This window comes from Silene latifolia, chromosome 10 (assembly GCF_048544455.1).
Source record: "Silene latifolia isolate original U9 population chromosome 10, ASM4854445v1, whole genome shotgun sequence".
NCBI classification, from domain to species: domain Eukaryota; kingdom Viridiplantae; phylum Streptophyta; class Magnoliopsida; order Caryophyllales; family Caryophyllaceae; genus Silene; species Silene latifolia.
The window spans coordinates 142658095-142678971 of record NC_133535.1 but is presented as its reverse complement, the minus strand read 5'-3'; the positions used below and the strand labels follow the sequence as shown (position 1 = coordinate 142678971).

At 43.3% G+C, this 20877-nt stretch overlaps 1 protein-coding gene and 1 long non-coding RNA gene across 5 annotated transcripts; one reads left to right on the top strand and one right to left on the bottom strand.

The window, feature by feature from the left end:
- The first annotated feature begins 3099 nt into the window (after positions 1–3099).
- LOC141606109 (uncharacterized) lies at positions 3100–6664 on the top strand. Of its 4 annotated transcripts, XM_074425122.1 has the most exons (12): positions 3100–3286; positions 3387–3566; positions 3776–4036; positions 4130–4216; positions 4306–4407; positions 4511–4564; positions 4782–4805; positions 4893–4958; positions 5073–5439; positions 5555–5659; positions 5928–6047; positions 6209–6664. In XM_074425122.1, exons 1-12 carry the CDS (start codon positions 3236–3238, stop codon positions 6340–6342), a joined length of 1551 nt encoding a protein of 516 aa, XP_074281223.1. In that variant the 5' UTR covers positions 3100–3235; the 3' UTR covers positions 6343–6664. The 4 variants fall into 4 exon arrangements, with proteins under 4 accessions (XP_074281223.1, XP_074281225.1, XP_074281226.1 ...); XM_074425124.1 differs by lacking the exon at positions 3387–3566 and having other exon boundaries at positions 3103–3286; XM_074425123.1 differs by lacking the exon at positions 5555–5659 and having other exon boundaries at positions 3108–3286.
- Positions 6665–19078: 12414 nt separating this feature from the next.
- Positions 19079–20670, bottom strand: LOC141609261 (uncharacterized). The gene is made up of 3 exons (XR_012527324.1): positions 20614–20670; positions 20185–20259; positions 19079–19309 (listed from the first exon to the last, which is right to left on the bottom strand). It is a non-coding gene; the product is annotated as an uncharacterized LOC141609261 (long non-coding RNA).
- Between the last annotated feature and the right edge of the window lie 207 nt (positions 20671–20877).

The window sequence follows — 20877 nt, the reverse complement described above, 5'->3', positions numbered from 1 at the left end:
CAAACTTGCTTTCTAATGCAGTCTTTAACATAATTATTGTCATCACTTACACCCTAAAATAGTTTCTTATATTATCCTTCATCAGTTACACTCTAAATATGGTGTATATTTTAAAGGACGTAACAATTTTTATGTATTTTTTAATTAAAAATAAGAAAAATATTAGTCTAATTATTCGTAAATCGTCTTTTTAAGTGCGTACTATACTGTTTTTACCTGTTTTTGTTATAAGGTTATATGCGTTTTAATTAGATTTTACATTTTTACATCGCTTAATTGTAATTTAATGTCATAAATTACTTTCATGCAATGATATATCATTACAAAGTTAATTTTTATAGTAAAGTAATAATGGTTTAAGACAAAAATAACTTAACTTAAAGTGTCTTTTGTCTTTTAATGGTAATAAACTTTCATTTTCTGAATTTTATTAAGATTATATTAGTATATTTAACATTAAAGGTACAGTTAATTTATGCAATTAATTTAACACAAGAATGTCTCTATATAAAACAAAACTAAAAAATATCGTGCTGTAGCACGGGGATCTACACTAGTTTTATTTTAACCCCCTATAAACCATTATTACCCCATCTTGGGTTAAAAACTTAAGGGGCGTTATGATACCTCTCAATTTTTCGACTTTCTACATAATATCTCTACACTTTTTAAAACATACATAGTATCTCTAATTATTACGGAGTATCATACATGTTAAGGTCGTCTTTTGCACCTCCAAAACCAATCATCTTTAATTCCTCTGCCCCGCCCTCCTCTTAACGTCGTTCCCTCATGGATCATACACACTCCCTCTCAGTATTTCTCAACAACTCCCTCTGAGTATTTCTCAACAATCTCATTAAAAGAATCATCATTGGTTGACGTCAGTCAAATCTCCATGAATCAAAGACATATCAACAAAGATGTCAATTTAATATTAGGGCAAGAGAAATCAACAAATATAGAAACATGGAAAGAGGGTGAGGAAAGTGTCAAATCATATTCATCCTCCCTTTTATAACTAACTTCAGATTCCCAAAATTAAGAATTGGCTCATCTCGTGCTTAAAGTCTTGCAAATCACAATAGCTTTCCCAAGATTCTGGACACTAGCTTTAGGGTAAGATTATTGGTAATCTTGAGATAAAATTTTGGTAAGTTTTGAGACAAGACTTACGCAAAACTACCAATAATTACCTTAGTCTTGACAAAGTTTTAAGTTGAGTCTTGCAAATCTAAGACTTTACATGAGTCTTGACCTGTTAGCATATTATTCGGTATCGTTGACCGAATAATATGAAGATGTTGTAAATATTTTAGTTCCTTATTTACGGGATTCAGTTTAGAAATTTTGTAAATATCTTAAAGGCCAATGCATCTATCAATCTATGGAGCCCGAGGCTTACTGCGATGCTGATTAGGGGACGTGCCCCGATAGTTGTAGTTCTCTTACCGCATATTTTGTTTTTCTTGGTGGATCACCGATAAATTGGAAGACTAAGAAGCAGGTAATTGTGTCCCGTTCCTATGCTAAGTCAGAATATCGTGTTATGGCTTCCGCTACGTGTGAAATACTTTGGTTAAAAGGTCTGTTTTGAAGTATGGGTTTCGAATGTTAAAAGGTCTGCTTTGAGGTATGGGTTTCGAAACCAGTTCGACTACATTGTGACAAGAAGGCAGCGATATCTATGCTAATAATCATGTCTTTCACGAACAAACTAAACACATTGAAATAGATTGTCGTTTCGTTCGTGATGGGATATTACGAGGTACTCGCGCACCTTCCTATGTAAATACCACCGTTTAGCTCGCCGATATCCTCACAAAGGCTCTTGGACGTTCTCAATTCCATCGTTTGTTGGGCAAGTTGGGCATCTCGAGTCTACTCATATCAACAAAGTGCACTTTCTTTTCTGGTTATCCATGCAAAAGAACTTCAAAGTTAAGCGTGCTTGACTGGGAGTAGTTTTAGGATGGGTGAACTCTTTGGAAGGTTCTCGGGATGCACATGAGTGAGGACAAAATGCGCTAGAAAGGACCCGTGTTGATTTGTGGGCCATGTACACAGCCTGGCGAGGTACCATGAGTGACCGCTTCTGAGATTCTAGGTTTGGGTCGGGGTGTTACATGATATGGTGGTAAAAAGGGCGTGGGAAGTGCTGTTGGAAATGGGGGAGCTAGGGAAGGATGAGGGAAAGGGGTGTCTGGAACGAAGGGAAGAGGGTTGGAGGAGGCCAGGAGTGGGGATACGAAAGATTAATGTCGATGTTGGACTTGTGGAGGGTATGGGGTAGGATGTTGGATCGTGTGTAGAAATGACGAAGGACGAGTGGAATGGAGTGTGGCAATTCAGGAGGAGGGAAAGTGGAATGTGCCTATAGCAGAACCAATGGCGGTTTTACACGGTCTTAAGGAAGCTTGAAACGCGGGTATTAGAAGGGTGGTGTTGGAGAGTGACTGTCTACTGGTAATAGAAGATTTACAGAAGAGAAGACAAAACCGTAGTAATATCTTTCTTATTTATGAGGAAATAACGTTCTGTTTACCGTTCAAATCATTTCCGTTTTCTTTTACTCGTAAATGTAATAATAAGGTTGCACATGTGTTTCCTTGGTTTATAGGCATGCGTAAATAGGTGGATTCAATTCCACATAACATTGTATCTTTAGTAGAGGCGAATTTGATTGCTAAATAATGAACCCTTGGGTTTTATCATTAAGACCATCCCCAAGAAAGGTCATGAGGGAGGTCGTGACCTTGTTGGGTCGCCTTAATCAACAATTAAACACGAGATTAGCGTGACCTCTTTGTGACCTTTTGGTGAAAGAGGTCAATTTGTGACCTCTTTGGTTGCTCTTGACCTTATTAGGTCAATTGGTGACACAATAGGTGTCACATTATCATTGGTTGTAAACAAAATAAAAAGGGTTGGAAAGTGGAAAATGATTGGGTTGATGACCTAAGTCCCGACCTTCTGCTTGGGAGGTGAAAATGGGTCAAGGTTAATAAAGCAGAATTAAGAGTAAAATCGGGTCGCGACCTAATTAGCCCGACTGCTTGGGGATGGTCTAAAACAAAAACTCACCCCACCTATTTCTACCCCAAATTAGATGGAGTATGAAAAACCCCAAAATCAACCCATAAACCCTAAACCCCAAACTCTGAGAACATTTGAGACCAAATATTAGGGTTTATGGGTAATCAATTAAATCTGTGTAATTAGGAGAGAGTTAGAGATGCCGCCGGAGTTGATCTGGGATGTCCCGTTTGTGTTCGACTATGATAAGGTAATATTATCTATCCAAACAATTCAATTCTATATTATTACTCTTTCCGTCTCAATTATTTGCTTATTGTTCCATTTTAATTTTAATTTTGAACCCTTAGAAGTATAAAATCGAGAGGCCGGTGGATGATGATGATCGCGACCACAACAAGGTTGATAAAGTAGAATTAGGAGATGATTATATTGCTCAGGTTCTCCTGGGCGATCACTATCGTTTGGAGCCTATTGGTTCCCATCTTACTCGCAAATATTTTGATTTTTTGGCTCCTCCCTACTTTAAGGTATATATTCATCATCTCCTAGGTGTGTTTGGATTTGAGTGATTGACGGGTTTGGAGAGTGTTCTTGGTATTATGGTATACCAAATCAATTTCTGAGAGTAACTTGTTTTTCTATTTGGGGTAGCGTGATTCCCTTTTCTATCTTGTTTATTTTATACAGAATATAATAAATTAAACTTACCTATTTGTTTGCGTGCTGTAATTACTAGCGTGATCATCTTGATGATGATTTGTTTCTGAAACAACTTGGCGATGCTCAAGTTCCATGGAGAACTCAACTAAAGAACTACCCTAAGCATGCTGATGAACCTCTTATTAAGAATGTTGTTGCTTTTATAATCTGGCAAGATACCAAATTTAATGATTTCTGGGAGGAGCTACACAAATTGTCCCCGCCTGATCAGGATGATAGCCTCTACTCCCACGTCATCCAAAAAGCGGCTTCTTTGGTCTATTTTTTATACACCCAGGTTTCTCATCACCCCATTATCTTAACCATTAGTCCATTACTATCCTTTGTGCTTCACATTTTACAACATTCTACACATGTTTGATTTTGGCAGGCTAATTTATTTAAGATTGGTCATGAGCTTACGTTGGATAAGCAGATGGACAAAATATTTACTCAAGTTGAAGAGTGGGCTAAAAAGGTTTGTGGCTTTCTGAGGAATATTTTCAAGTTTGTCAATACATAGTTAATTTATTCAAGTGGCTAGTAATAAGTTACATGTAAATGCAGGGTACTCCTATTGATGAAGCCTGCAAGTTACTTGTTCATCTTATGGCTGACAAGGATGAATTTTCTCTCATTACAGAGAACCACCTCGCTGACGTGCTCCGTGTAATTACCCTGAACCTTGCTACCGTTTGTTGTGCCTGTTCACTCATGCATGATTGTTTAATATTCTGTATCTAATTATGTTATTTTTCCCTTGCAAGTGCAGACTTATACTTATGCTAGTCCTGCCCTTTTCTTTAGGCGTCCCGATGTTATTAAGGTTTGTGTTTGTGAAAGATTATGCTCTTCTTTTTCTCCTCTCCTAATTCTATCTTCATATTTTTGTCATATTCGAAGACTTGTGGATATAACAATTATGTTTATTTGATCCTTTTTTCCTTCACAAATGCTAAAATATTGTTATAACCGGGTTGGTACTTGATTACTAATGCGAATGTTCCCTTGCTGATTGATTTTTTACTTTTTTTGTCAACCAGGTTATCCTTCCTTCAACAGATAAGGTATACTGGTGTTACCTTACCATGTATTCGTGCTTCATAGCTTTATGCTTAGATGTTTATTCCCGTTATGTACTTTGGTGTATGTAGGATCAATTGTTTGATGACATTACCGAGGTAGTCAGGAAAGAAGAATTGTCTCCGGCACAATTGACGGTAGAATTATTTTGTCATTACATAGCTGTTGTATATTACACCCCAGCAAGATGGCTGAGATGTTCAAGAGAAAATAATTAATCGCCAACAGTTTGTTATTCGTTCATTGTGCAGGCTGATGAATACACACATTGGATGATGACGTTACTCAGAGAAGAAGTTACGCTAGTAGAGTATAATCTTATATCTCGAGCTATGGGAGAACACCCCATGGTCAGGCTGTCTCTACTATCAGATGATAAATTAGAAAGCGATCTTTTTTGTCTCCTGCTACCCTTGCTGGCTGATGCGAAGGAGAGGATTAAATGTGAGCTGATTAATGTGCTGCAGCCTTTGTACGAACTATGCAATCTTCATTTGTACCAAGTGTGTACTGAAATCTCTGAAACAGTCCAAGTTGCTGATCTTCGTCGGATGTCGCTAGGGAGTCGTTTTATCGGCCGGAGTCATCTAATTTGGGCGTTCTATAAGTTGGGATATGGTAATGCTCTTGTTCAATTGATCTAACTTGGCCTTTATTCGATATTCTTCATCGTATAGTAATTTGTCTGTGCAATTTTATCTTTATCTGAACCTAGATCTTTGGTTGTGTACAGCTCTTCCCCTTGAAATCAGGAATGTGATAAACATTTTTGACTCTGACGAAGATCATCCACCTTATCATATTTATATGGCTGCCTTGAAGTTGGCCTTATGCTCCGGTCTGTTATCCTGTTTGTTGTAGGACTATTTGTGTTTCTTTCCTCTCTTTATCCTTATCTGTTTTGAAGTGGAGGCGTGGAGCCACCTGATTTTGGCCCTATAACAGTCGGTTTTCTCGTTGTGATTTTCTTTGCCAAGTAGATCCGTACCGGTAGTTTCCTTGATTAGGAGATGCATTTACAAAAAAATATCTTATCTCCTATCGGAGCTTATACTTGGTGTGTTGGCTGTAGTGAATAACTGTAAGATGCTACTTTTGGCCTATAGGGGGAGAAAAGATGATCCAGCTTGATCATTTTATCTATGCCGTCCTCAACACGAAAGATATTGACTTTGATGAGGAGCAGTGGACAGAATTTTATCAGGATTTCAAAGATTTTCAGAAAGGTATTCACTTTACTTTTGTAGATCATTCTGTGCCATTGAAAGCCACATAGTTGGTGGAATATGGGTGTTGTGTCCCTTGCTTAGAGGAGCCTTGGTTCAATGCTTCAATCCGTTTACCATATGCCCTTGACGATAATGTTTATTGTTGTTTGCATACGTAGCTTTGGAGAGCATGGAGACTGAAATTGAGCCCAAATCTACCGTGACCGTGAGGCCTTGCGGGTCGCTTAATGTTTTTTCTGACTCGAGTAATGGTACGGATGATTCACAGGAACGAACGCACCACCGACTTTGAACCCAGTTCATCAGAGAAGAGCATCATTTAAGAGTTCATGGATATATTACTCTGGATAACTTGCAATGACAAACACTGGTAGAATATATTGAACATGAGGTGCTATTGGGTCGGTTTCGAGTATCCAAGAGTAACCCATAGACATGGTTATTAATGTTTGATCCTTACCATCTTTTTGACTAGTAATGTTAGGAGTTGGCGATAAATCTTGTATGGCCATTCTTTTGATGACAGTATTTTAGTTTTCGGGTAACCTAATCACATCATGTATATGTATTGTGTATGACCTGTCTTTTGGAATATGGCAAATATTTAACTATCCATGTAATCCATGCATGGCACTCTTTGGATGTCAAATACTATATAACTCTATCTGCATTTACAGTTTGTCTTGCCTTTAAAAAAATCTTCTTGTTATGAAGTAACGTACTTCCTAGTTAATTTGGTTGAATTGAAGTGCAGAGAATTGTTGATATCTTAGAGTTCAAATTAATAAGATTACTAGTTTACTACCATTCAGTTGAAGTTCATTATTTGAGTTTTAATTTAAATGTAGAACGTATGGAGTTTAACCGAGGGAACACTTACTATCTTGAAGTGATGATGTGGTAGTGCCGATATGGAATGCGGTTCGATGTAACACGGTGAAAGTAAAGGCGTGGCACACACTTCAAGGTGATGACGTGGCATGTCGCCTCAAATGATGACATGGCAGTGCTGACGTAGAATACAGATTGACGTAATATGGTGAAAGTGACGGTATGGCACACACTTTGTTGTGATGACATGGCATATGGTTCAAGGTGATGGCGTAGAATACGGATTGACGTAATATATATACATATATTTCCTTAAAATTTTATAGGTCAATACTTATTTGACATTTTCAATATTAAGGAAGATATATTGCCTTGACCCAACGGTCAACCCGTTACGGGTCGGGTTTCGACCCGCTATTTACGGGTCAAAATGGGTTCAGGTTGAAAACACCGGGTTATTTGCGGCTTATTTACGGGTCGGGTTACGGTCGATTTTCGGGTCGGGCCAGCTTTTGACAGGTCTACTTTTATCCCATCTTTCACTTTGCTCTTTCTACTCTATTGTCATACTAGTTTAGAACCCGTGCAAAGTTGCACGGACATACATAAAAATATATACAAAATATAGATAATCTTGTACAGTAAAATTTATTGTTCTAAATTGACATTAGTTTAAATGTACATCTACCTCATAATTTACCGTTGATGGGGCATATTCTGCACCCGCTGACCGAGTCAACATATTGAGCAAGGTCAAAGCTAAAAGACAGCAAGTCAACATATTAACGACGTAACCAACGCAGCCTGTCGGCCTGTCACTTGGGTCTCGGCTAGGCAACTAGCCGGCCAAGAGGCATATCCGCGTACTCACATCCAGTCCCCTCGGCATGGAGTCAACCAGGCCTGCCGGCCTGCCACGGGTCCCTCGGCCGAGGGTAGGATAGTCTTTCCACCTGCTCTGCCACTTGGCCACTACGTGACAAAAGGTGAAAGTCTATAAATACTCCACTTCTCTCATTGAGAAAAGGATCCGAAAATCATCCAATAATCTGGTATAAACTCCCTTATCTCTCTACAATATATCTTGCCAAGTAACATACAACTTATCTCTTTAAGTTTACTGACTTGAGCGTCGGAGTGAGTACGTTCGGCCCCAAGCCGAGCCCTCAGTTTGTTCATCTTTACATGAGAGAGTGAAAGGAAGAGACAAGCAACGACATCATTCTACAAGCTTACGTGGTCACAAAACTGCTCCGAAATTACACCCGGAACAATTGGTGCCGTCTGTGGGGATTAGATACTAAAAGCTAGTCGCCTACCTTACAAAAAAAAAAAAACAACCAAAAACCATTCAAAGAGCTAAGAGGATGTCAAAACAACAAGAAATTGTGAGCGAAGAAACTGCATTCCACCAGGATGACACGTTCCCTGATTCTGAGTTCGGGATGCCGAAAGAGCCAGAAACGCCGTTGCCTACCGACCAAGTCACCGTCATGGGACATGTGGTCGATGCAGCCAAACTGAAGCTATTCCTGGACCTAATGGGTAGTACGCCGATCACCCCTGTCACGACGGCGGTGACGGCAGCGCATCCAAAGGTGACCAGGGCCCATAAAGTGAACCCGAACAACCTGTCCGGAGCGCTACAAGGAGTTGGGCGTACTAAAACGCCAGCGGAGACCGTGGTGCCAGTGGCAGACCAAAGTTCTTCCCCCACTTGCGGGAGGACAGCGTCGCCGCGGCAACAACGAGGCCTGCCCCGAAGGAATGAAAGAAGTCCGACTCACCAGAGTCGGGCAAGAAGCCCTTCCCGCCAGAGGGAGGTAAGCCGGACTCATGGTGCGAGGAGCCGATCGCCGCGTGTCATTCGACACGTGGTCAGACAGCCCTTCAGTGCCTATGTCCTCGAAGTCCCTGTGCCGACTAAACTGAAGCTGCCGCCCCTATCTTACAAAGGGGATAGCGACCCAACCGACCATGCCGAGGCTTTCGAGTCGTACATGTCGGTATGGGAACAGCCTGATAAGGTGTGGTGCCGAGTCTTCCCAACGACTCTGCATGGGATGTCGCAGAGTTGGTACAAGGGGCTACCCAATGGCTCGGTATACTGTTATGCCGACCTGAGAGACAACTTCATAGCCCAGTACGCTTGCAACAAGAGAAGGGCCGTGGAAACCTCGGATCTCCTAACTATCCGACAGGGGGAGGATGAGTCCCTCCGAAGCTATGTGAAGAGGTTCGACGCTAAGGTTAAGCAAATCCGTGAGCTGAACACCGAACTGGCGGCCTTCGCGCTGATGAAAGGCCTCCCGAAAGGAGATTTCAAAAACGAGCTCATCAAGTGCGAAGACCTCAACTTAGACTCCGCCAGAAAGATGGCCGACCGAGCCGTAAAGGTGGAGGACTATCACAAGACCTGGGTAGGCCACAGTGAAGCTGGGCACCCAGAAAGGAGGAGCCGCCGGGACAACGTAGATGAAGGACGCCGTGACGTTAATAGGTCACGGCCCGAGAGATTCAATAGGAAACTTGACACTCGGCGGCGCGCGGGGAGTTCGGGACCATACACCCCGAAGCGGTACAACAGTCTCACCCCCCTGGTCAAATCACCGGCCGAGGTCTTTGCCCTAAGCAAGAATGAAGGGCATAAATGGGCAAGGCCCCCCAAGGCGAGGGGGGACGGTGACCTTAGCCAGTTTTGCGAATACCACGGCCAAACCGGCCATAAGACCGACAACTGTCGGCATCTGAAGAGCGCCATCGAGGAGCTAATCCGAAAGGGGGCCCTCAGCAAGTATGTAGCTGGAGGCCCAGAAACAAGCTCCGACGGGGCGAATATAAAATCACTATTCCAGCGGATGGGAGTGATCCAGGTTGTCATCGGAGAAAACGATAACGGTGGGTCGGCTAATGGGCACAAACGACACATAAATGAGCTTTACCAAGCCATCAACTTTGTGCCCACCACAGCGATCCCCGCTTCCACCGTCCCCGATATAACCATCGGAAGGAAGGACTACGAAGGAGTCGTTGCCCCGCACAGCGACCCGCTTGTCGTCCACCTGGACATAGCCAACCACTTGGTCAAAAGGTGCCTGATTGACACAGGCGCCTACACGAACATCATGTTCAGGGAGTGCTTTCTCAATCTCGGTCGAAGATTGAAGACCGAGCCCCTCGCACCAACCCGTCTGACACGGCTTCTCGGGGCCGGCCTGGTACCCCCGGGGTCAATCGATCGCCGGTGATGTTCGGCCAAGCGGATGCGGCCAATAATGTTTTATCTGAGTTCGTGGTTATTGATGGTTCGTCTGCCTACAATGTTCTCATAGGCCGGGTCACTTTGAGCGAGGCCGACGCTGTGATGTCCATCCGGGCCCTGACATTGATGTACGTCTCGGACCGGGGGGAAGCACAAAAGCTCATCTCAAAGGACGAAAGAGACGAAGTAGTCAATATCCAAGTATCTGCCAGAGGGTGCAACATGCAATCCCTCAAAGTGGCAAAGAAATCGGAGAAAAGGAAGAGCCCATCCTTACAGCAGGAGGGCGAACGGATGGATACTAACGTCGGCATGGTCGAAGGAACCGAGACCAAAGAAGTGGAAATTGACCCAGAGCGCACCGTAACTATCGGTGCCGACCTGGAGCCAAAATTCAGAGCCGATCTCCTAGACCTGCTGAGGAAGAACAAAGATGTCTTCGCATACTCAGCAGCCGAAATGCCAGGCGTGAGCCGGGAGGTGATCGTTCACAAGCTGAACGTACTCTCCACCGCTCGCCCTGTCAAACAGAAGATGAGGAACTCCTCGGCCGAGAAGGATGAGGCCATCAAAGCCGAAGTAGACAAATTATTAGAGGCGGGCTTTATCATGCCTTGTACTTACCCCGAGTGGCTAGCAAATGTTGTAATGGTGAGGAAGTCATCAGGGGCGTGGAGAATGTGTGTTGATTTTACCAATCTTAATAAAGCGTGCCCTAAAGATTGCTATCCCTTGCCTCGAATAGATAGCTTAATTGACGCCACGGCAGGCTACACTATGCTGAGCCTGCTAGACGCCTTCTCAGGGTATCATCAGGTATTCATGGCCGAGGAAGACATGCCTAAGTGCGCATTCATCACCATACACGGCACATACATGTATAAAATGATGCCGTTCGGTTTGAAGAACGCTGGCGCAACTTACACTAGGCTGGTGGACAAAGTGTTTCAAGATCAAAAAGGGCGAAACATCGAGGCTTACGTCGACGATGCTATTGTAAAAAGCAAGTCTGACAGCGAGCACTTGGCCGATTTGAGCGAGAAATTTTGTTCACTAAGGAAATATTCAATGAAGCTTAACCCAAAGAAATGCAGCTTCGGTGTCCGTGCCGGCAAGTTCCTCGGCGTGCTTGTCAGCGCCAGGGGAATTGATGCCAATCCAGAGAAAGTTCAAGCAATACTAGACCTACCGGAGCCGAGAAATCGAAAAGAGGTTATGACGCTGACCGGGAGAATGGCGGCTCTTGCCCGCTTCATCTCTCGGTCGGCCGACAAGAGCACTCCGTTCTTTACAGTGCTGAAGGGGAATAAAAACTTTAGCTGGGGGGAGCAACAGAGCACGCTTTCGTGCAATCGAAATCTCACCTTCTGACACTGCCGACCCTGTCCAGGCCGACGCTGGGGGAGACGCTATATCTATCCTTAGCAGTTACCTCGGCCACGGTCAGTGCCGTAATCGTCAGGGAAGAAAACAAGCAGCAATACCCAATTTACTTTATAAGCCATACACTGCTGGCCGCCGAAAGAAATTACCCACTGATTGAAAAAGCGGCCTTTGCCGTCGTCGTCGCCGCAAGGAAGCTAAAACCCTACTTCGACGCACACCCCGTGACGGTCTTAACCGACCAACCATTGGAGAAAGCATTAGAAAAATTCGAAAAATCCGACAGACATGGAGGGTGTTCCCCTAATGAGCCATTGGAATACGGACAACCTAAGGAAATACTTCGTATAGCGACGGAGGTGTCCGAGACCGTTGTGGGCACCCCAACGCATGATTATACCTTATGAAGAATGATCCAAGTTTTCCATCGAAATGCTTGTCCCCTCCGTAGTCGTACCAAGGTAGACGCCACGGCCAAAGCCGGGCAGTCACTACAAAGTAGACGCCGCGGCCAAAGCCGGGCAGTCACGCCAAATGCAGTTGATACTCGCGAAAGCGACCAACATGCTTAGGAACGTATAAGTACAGTTGAGACGCAACTCTAGTCGCCTCGGCCAACCGAAGGCCTGGCAGAGGAAGCGATCAATATGTCTACAGATACGAACGCTGTCGAGCCGTAACCTCGATTGCCTCGGCCAAAGCCGGGAGTGACGGGGACACAACGACCGATACGTTAATAGGAACGTATAAGTACAGTTGAGACGCAATTCTAGTCGTCTCGGCCAATCCGGGAGTGACAGAGGAAGCGATCAATATGTCTACAGATACGAACGCTGTCGAGCCGTAACCCCGATTACCTCGGCCAAAGCCGGGAGCGACGGGGACACAACGACCGATACGCTAACATGTTCACAACGGCGGTTGGGAAGCGCAAATCTGACCGCCTCGGCTAAGACCGGGAGTGGAGGAGGAACCGACCGACATGCCAACATGTTAAAAAACGTTTAAGTACAATTGAGATGCGCATTCTAACTGCCTCGGCCAAGCCGAAAGTAAAAACGAAAAAGCGCTCAATATGTTGAAACGTAATAAGACAACTGAATGGAGGATCAAAGCCTCGGCCAAGCCGAAGGCAAATTAAACAAATTTCATTAAAATGTTTACAGGTGAGGAGAATACAGACGACGGCCGTCCCCATAGGGATAGCCTAAACACAACCTACCAAAGGTTAACAAAAACAAAAGGTACGACAAAAGGTTACAGACATCAAGACATGAAGCGCCAAAAGGATGGCAGGGAGGAAAGGCTCAATAGTTGGCCCCCGAACAGCTGAAGCTGTCCGAAGGGCCGGGTGAATCTGGTGACGACCGCCCGTCTCCCTATGCCTATTTCTGCTCGCCACCGGCAGCGGTAGCAGCATCACCAACAGTGGGCGGCCCAGAAGACGACTTGGCAGCTTCACCTGCCTTTGCCCTCTCAGCCTCCTCCCTGGCCGCCTTGGCCTCAGCCTCCTGAGCAGCCTTCGCCGCCTTCGCCTCATCCGCAGCCTTGGCCTCCGCAATAACCGCCTTCTCATCAAGAAGCCGGTCAAAATCTTGCCACGGGAAGGTACCTTCAGGAAGGAGCTCTTTAATCACATCCCTGGTAGCATCTTCAGCCTGGTCCCGGTACTGAGCACACATGTTAGGGATGATGACGGTTTTAAGCATCTCAATATCCTTCTCCCTCTGAGCAAGGATAGCCTTTGTGTTCTTATGCTCCTTCGCCTCGGCGCCGTGCAGGTCCTTCCATCTTCCCCTCTGCTCGACCATGGTCTTATAGCCGCCCTCAAATTTGGTTTTCTCCTCCCGTAGCTTGGCGACATCAACCAACGCCGACTCAACCTTGGCTCTCTCGGCCAGGACCAGCTTCTCAGCTTCCTCCTTAAGCTTTCGCTCAGCCGCGAGGAAGTCCTTCATGGCGGCCTGGAAGTCCTTCTTCGTCCTCGCGGCCTCCTTCTTAGCAGCGGCAAGCTCAAGCTTTAGCCGTTCGAGCGCAGGGGCAGATTGAGCCATAATCTTTTCTTGCTCAATAAATTGAGTGCCGGCTAGCTCAGCCCACTTCACCAGCCTTTTGGCCAACTTTACGCCGTCCTCCCTGAGCTGAACACAGGAAGCCTTCTGGGATGAGGAATCGGCGGTGACATTTTTGTCGCCCGTCTGCACAGGCTGCTTCTCCAATTGCCGTTCGGTGAGAACAGCAGCCGACGACGGCGGATCTATAAAAAACCCAGACAAAGCAACCATGTCAACATTCATTGACATATCAGAAAGCCTGTCATCAGGAATGCCTAATGAACCTGCTAAATCCGAGTCATGGGTTAGATCCGTACCAGTCTTGGCCTTCTTGGACAGAGGGCCGGCTGACCCCTTTTCTTTCCCGGCCTCGTATAAAGCGACGGGCGTTGCCTCTTTTCTCTTATTTGAAGGAGGAGGACCCTCCACAACGGTGACCTCCTCATCAACATCGACGACCACCTGCTCCTTTTGGACTACGGGGATTGAAGATTGAGTTGGAGTTGACGCCGTAGCCGCCGTAGACGTTGTCTTTGGTCTCCGGCGCGGCACGTTACCGCCAATCTCCGCTTGAGTCGCCGCCACATCCATTGCCTTCATCGCCTGCTCCATAAGTTCGTGCGGAGCCGGTCTGCGATCACGTCGCGCGGCCTTAGGATGCAGCTCAACAACTTTCCCGTCCTGGTCAAGTCCTAGCCTTTTTAGGATGGAGACAGAGAGATCCTGACCGAAGCGATCTGCAAAAGAAACAAAGCAGGAGTTAAACAAAAGAAGTAAACCGAGGCTAAAACATCAAAGCATAAAAAGAGGGGTCTCACACCGACCCTACTCACCCTGGCCGAGGGCCGGTATGAGGCCGACGTGACAAAGCGGCTCGTCTTGAAGGACGATCTGCGTCGGAGGCATCCACCCCTTCGGAGTGCCATCTTTCGTCGCCTCGAACATGTTCATGGCCCGCACTTCAACATCCTTAAGATAGACCTTCATGGCGTCCATCTTAATTTTATTACGGGAGACATATCTGTCATGCTCCCCCTTACTCTCACACCGCAAATTGACGCGGCTCTGGAAGGACCGGGGCAGTGGATAGTCCTCCGGAACCTCGACGTATACCCACCGCCCCTTCCAGTCCTTGCAAGATGTCAGCTTGGTGACGGTCGCGTAACCCGACTCGGTCTGTATGTTGTACCACCCCGGGCCGCCTAGAGTAGTCTGCCGAAGATGGTGGAGCCGGCGGAACAGGTTAACCGTTGGGGCCTCCCTCTTAAACAAACAAAACCATACAAAGCCAACGATCGTCCTAATGGCCAACGGATGCAGTTGTGCCACGGCGACATTCATAGCTTTAATTATGGCAGCAACGTGTTCATTAAGAGGAAACCGGAGCCCATACTCCAGGTGTCTGATGTACACGCCGATACAACCTTTGGGAGGGCAACAGACGGCCTGATCACCCTCAGGGACAATTATTCTATACCCCCTGCCGAAGGAGTAATGATCTTCAAAAAGTTCAGGCCCGGAGACAGAGGCGAACTTATTTGTCCAAACGCGATCAGGATTGATCGAGCAGGCGTCGCCGTGCCACAAGAGATGCGGCCTCTCCGAATCAGAATGGGTCGCCTCATCATCGTCATCATCAAAACCCTCCAAAAATTTCTCATCAATTTCAGGAGACGGCGACTTGGGACCCCCAAACCCTATCGGGGTGACAACCAGTGGCTCCTGTTCATCAAGACGCGACAGTCCCCCCCCGCAGAGGTGCGGGTTGAGCATCAATGAGAAGACATGGTGACAATAAATACTTAACAAATAAAAGTTGAAAAAAATTTGTTTGTTTACCTTGGAAGAAAGTGTTACGCCGAATAACGCTTCGAGAATTAGAGAGAGAAAGAAACGCTTCGAAAGAAACTAGAGAGAGAAAGTTTTTTGAAGAAATGAAGTTTGCAAGTCAAAAAGAGGGCACACTACTCTATTTATAGAGCAAAGCCCATGAAGCGGACCAATCAGGGCGAAGCCCATGAAGCGTCCACCAACCGACACCAGGCCACGTGTCAAGCATGCAGCCACGGAATGTCAATCGACATACAGTTACGAATCTTCTTCGACACGCTCCTGGTATCTACTTGCCACCGGCCAGCTGATCAACCAAGCTTGGCAGCGCCGGCCGGGGGCAATCAAAAGCACACGGCGCTCTCAACCTTGGTCTCGGCCAGCGCCTTTTTTCTTTTCCACATTGGATGTCCATTACACAACCATGTGGAGGGGGGATATGGTACGGCCTAAACAGAACCAAGCCGAGGAAGAAGTTCAACATGCGCAGAATACGCTCAACACGCATCAGAGTCCATACCACGACATAGACTACGCTGGGGGCAAATTGATGGGGCATATTCTGCACCCGCTGACCGAGTCAACATATTGAGCAAGGTCAAAGCTAAAAGACAGCAAGTCAACATATTAACGACGTAACCAACGCAGCCTGTCGGCCTGTCACTTGGGTCTCGGCTAGGCAACTAGCCGGCCGAGAGGCATATCCGCGTACTCACATCCAGTCCCCTCGGCATGGAGTCAACCAGGCCTGCCGGCCTGCCACGGGTCCCTCGGCCGAGGGTAGGATAGTCTTTCCACCTGCTCTGCCACTTGGCCACTACGTGACAAAAGGTGAAAGTCTATAAATACTCCACTTCTCTCATTGAGAAAAGGATCCGAAAATCATCCAATAATCTGGTATAAACTCCCTTATCTCTCTACAATATATCTTGCCAAGTAACATACAACTTATCTCTTTAAGTTTACTGACTTGAGCGTCGGAGTGAGTACGTTCGGCCCCAAGCCGAGCCCTCAGTTTGTTCATCTTTACAGGAGAGAGTGAAAGGAAGAGACAAGCAACGACATCATTCTACAAGCTTACGTGGTCACAAAACTGCTCCGAAATTACACCCGGAACAACCGTGATAAAAGAACCCAGTAAAATTATAAAAGACAAATTGTGTACACATGTATGATGTACCTCATATAATGTCTACAAATGTATCCCACATTTTTAACCAAAGCAATTCCGTAAGCAGTTAATAGATCCTACAACCAGTTGTACCCAGTTGTATGTTCTAGAATCCGAGCTATATAATAAAATTTTCGAGTTTTGTTTTAAAGAAGTCGAGCTATATCATAAAATTTCTGAACTCACTTACTTAAACATAAAAAAAATTAACTTTAAGAAAGCTCAAAAAAATTACACATAAGCTCGATAAGATATAACTTGGTTGTATGATACTATTGTACCACTGGAGGTATAATGTTAGGAGTCTCGTTTGGTTGTATATAGGAAATTGTATTGCCTAGGAAGTCATAAAACACATGATAGGTAAGCCACTTCCTCCATTATGGAGGAATTGGAATTCATGGGAACTCGCCAATTTTGCAATTCACATTGTTAGGCTCAATTTAGCCTGGCCTGACTTTAATTTAGTCTGACCTTATTAGGCTGATTGGGGCAACCAGAGTCCGGGCAAGTATAGTTACTATTTGACAGGAGAAGAACACCAGAGGATAAATAAGCTATTAAGACCCAGGAAGAAAGGCCTAATAGCAATATTAAGATAGCCTGATTAGGGGTGTAAACGAGCCGAGCTGAGCTCGAGCTCGGGTGGGTTCGGGCTCGGCTCAAATTTTTTAGCTCGGGCTCGGCTCGAAGCTCGTCGAGCCTAAAAAATTGAAGCTCGAGCCCAGCTCGAGTTCGAATCGAGCTCGTTTTGTCATTATATATTTTCTCTATCTCACCTTTTAAATCTAACTAAATATAAATATTTTTGAAAAATAACTAAAGTATAAAATAGTAAAAAATATTATATCATGATATACTTATAAAAATGTCTAAATAACATATAATTTGAAATAAAAATAATACTACAATATAAAGATTATTATACAAAAAAAATTTATAAACAAGCCCAAACGAGCTTCCGAGCCGAGCCTTGCTGAGCTCAGGCTCGGCTCGTATTTAGCCAAGCTCGGCTCGTATTTAGCCAAGCTCGGCTCGAGCTCGTTTTGACCGAGCACGAGCCGAGCTTTGACCGAGCAGATTCCGAGGGCTCAACGAGCCGGCTCATATCATTGACAGCCCTAAGCCTGATGGAACTCTCCAGCAGGATGGTTGATCAGCAAACGAGCAAGACAGTTATACACATGCCCTATTATCACGGAAGACCAAGTCCAACCACAAGAACATGCCACTTCCATAAACCACAACGTGCAAAAGGAGAAGATTAGGAAGTTGTTGAGGAAGACTAAGTCAAGCGGATTAATAGGGAATGTGCCCTATTTTTCAGCTAACAGCTCCAACAGTCAAGAGGAACGTTGAGGTTGCATCCAACGTTAATATTTGAAGACTATAAATAGCATGGTCTAACGATTGTAAAGGACACGGTTTTTATTCATCATTCATAGACAATTTACCTCTTATTTTCCCAAATATTCAATTGTATACACCGAACTGGTGATCAGCTTATAAAAGAAATACAAACGACATTAGAGCAAGTCCAATGGTTTGGCTTAGGGACTTGCTTGCAATTTTTTAAAATTGCAAGCTAGTAGCCAAGCCATTGGAAATGTCCTTATAGATTAGCTTTGTTTAAGCTACTAGCTTCATTAAGCTAGTTGCTTGAATTTGGTTAAATGGACCTACCACAAGGAAACAACCAATAAAAAGTTAGTATCTTAAAATGCGGGTCCAATTTGGCTAGTGAAAAATTAAGCCAAACCATTGAAATGCATTGTTAGCTCAAAAATTTTGTAGCTTAAAATTTTATATGGCAAAGGTAAGCTAGTAGGTACTAGCTTACCATTGGACTTGCTCTTAGTTATACTTAACTCCTTCCTATTATTCGTTTACACTTTTTCCTAATTTATTGAGCTAGATACCCTTATTACTCGATAATCAAGCCGGACCCTTCCAGGGTAAATCCTGCTAAAACACACATGAATTTAAATTCCTGTGTTGTTTAGTGGGTAACCAAACGACCCCTTATCTGTGATAAGCCACCATCATGGTAAAACTCATATCTCATATGCTCCTATCATGTTGATAATTTTTCATATCTCGTATATAATGTTGGTAACTTAAATTTGTGAGCAAATTATACTTGCTTGCTGAATTCTGAAAATTACCAATTGCTAAAATCACAAAATTCATAAATTACAATTTTATGAACTTATAATTGCTCAAGATAATGGGTAAACTAAAACTTCCGGGCACACAAATACATCTAAGAAATCCATTAGAATGATCAGAGTAAACATGAGTAGAAAGATTAAAAGTTTAAATGTACGTTTGTTGGATACGTATAACGTATCCTATCACCTAAGAGCGATACAACTTGACAGACCTTTTCCATAACTTTTTACGGAAATACGACAGTTCCTTCTTACTCTTCGTTAACTTTGATTCTTGCTTGCATAGGATGTTGATGTTGTTGTAGTGCGTAAAACCGACTACCGACATTTACTCTCATGGCATACGACAGTTCCTTGTTTCTTTATGTTGGAATGAAGTCGAAATTTTTTGGTTCTCAGGCATTCACATTAACATATACTCCATATAAATAAATGGATTGTGTTAAGTAAAGAATTAAAAGGCAAGTTATGTTAGTGGGTTTATTAATTAGTTCAATTCTTTCTCTAATCTTCAATTTCCTATATGCGACATTTACAATTGGATGGCTTTATCCGACCTGTAAATTTAACACAAGAAAAAATAAAATAAAAACGATCACGAATTGTTGAACTATAAGACAAATCTAATAACATCATTTACTCTAGAATAAATGAAAAACAATATCCAAGGAAATCATCTCTTTTATTAGCAAAACAGTAATCGAAAATACGACAACTTCAAAGTAAAAGACTATATATCACAGATATGATAGTGAAACTAACTCTTAATCTTAAGTTTATATATCTTACTCCATAATCATATCTGCAAAAGGAATCCTGTGATTTTTTTTTTCAAGTAGAGCTAAGTGCTTAAAGCCTTAAACATTGGAATAATATGTGATAATGGCTCTCAAATTTGTAGCTTACACTAACTGGGATGAGAGAGATAGAAAAGGTCGCTCAAAAGCTTCAAATTTGCATAGTTAGCATTAGATTATTAGTCTCTACTTGTCATCAATTTAATTGCAGGCTTCAAGCTTTGTATGTTAGGTAAATAGGTGGATCATCAATTCATCACTCCACAAATTTACATATAAGTTTTAGAAATTCCGTTTATTGAAAAATTATGTAACCAAATTTCTTACATTTATCTCTTCACAATCAAGTTTGGAAATAACTATGGAATAGAACTTATTGATTTAAAATTAGAAACTTCATGATAAGTTTTATTTTTACATCCCTCTCTGCATTTTAATAAACATTATTTGTATAATTGCATTGTCAAATGAAAATACCATTGTAAAGACCTTTTTATATCAAAATTTTTACAATATTCAAATAAGATTGGGAAATTGCTAAACATATCATTATATCTGATTTTAGTATCAAAGTCTATATTGTTACACTCAAAATCATCAAAAATATTGAAAATAAAGGTGCATTAAAACACTACCTCGTCTACTTGCATTACTTAGAATTGACCCAAATCCACGCCAAGATAAATCATTTCACTGAATTAAAATACAACCTGCATTACATAGAATCGATCAAACGCAAAGCCGACAAAGTCTACCCGTTGTAATTCAATTGAACGCCACCCATAAAGTAACAAACATCCGAAGAAACATTAATACTAAAACCCCATATGAAGATGTGAATCCATGTAAGTAAATAACGCAGTGCAACCGCTTCAAATCATAACATAGCGCTATTAGATTCTAGTTGATACAAATATTTAGAGAAAAAATATCCGTTCTAAAACAATGGCATGTCGAATTTTGGGAAATCATAAAATAACAGTTCATGGGAAGATGAAAATTATAACTTTATCAATTAACAACCAATACTACAGGAAGTGAGAGCAACAGGAAGAACGTCTAACCTGAGAATGTGCAGAGGATTTGATAGGAAGAAGTTCTGTACAATGATATATTGATATTGTTTAGGTATTTTTACCCAAGTCGATTAATTAGGGTCAATGTAGTCCTACTCGTTGGTCGATTGTTAGATCGTTCGTATGTCAATAAGTAAATAGGAAAATAAAGTGCGTAATGTAAATTGACACGTGAATTTTGGTGACGCGGAAAACCCAATGTGGGAACAACCGCGGGAGGGACGGTACCCTGCCAAGTATTGCACTATATGA

Coding starts and splice junctions, on each gene's coding strand:
- LOC141606109 (XM_074425122.1), top strand. CDS start 3,236: ATGCCGCCGGAGTTGATCTGGGATGTCCCGTTTGTGTTCGACTATGAT. Junction 5,440..5,554: donor GTTCTATAAGTTGGGATATG/GTAATGCTCTTG, acceptor GGTTGTGTACAG/CTCTTCCCCTTGAAATCAGG. Junction 5,660..5,927: donor GAAGTTGGCCTTATGCTCCG/GTCTGTTATCCT, acceptor TTTGGCCTATAG/GGGGAGAAAAGATGATCCAG.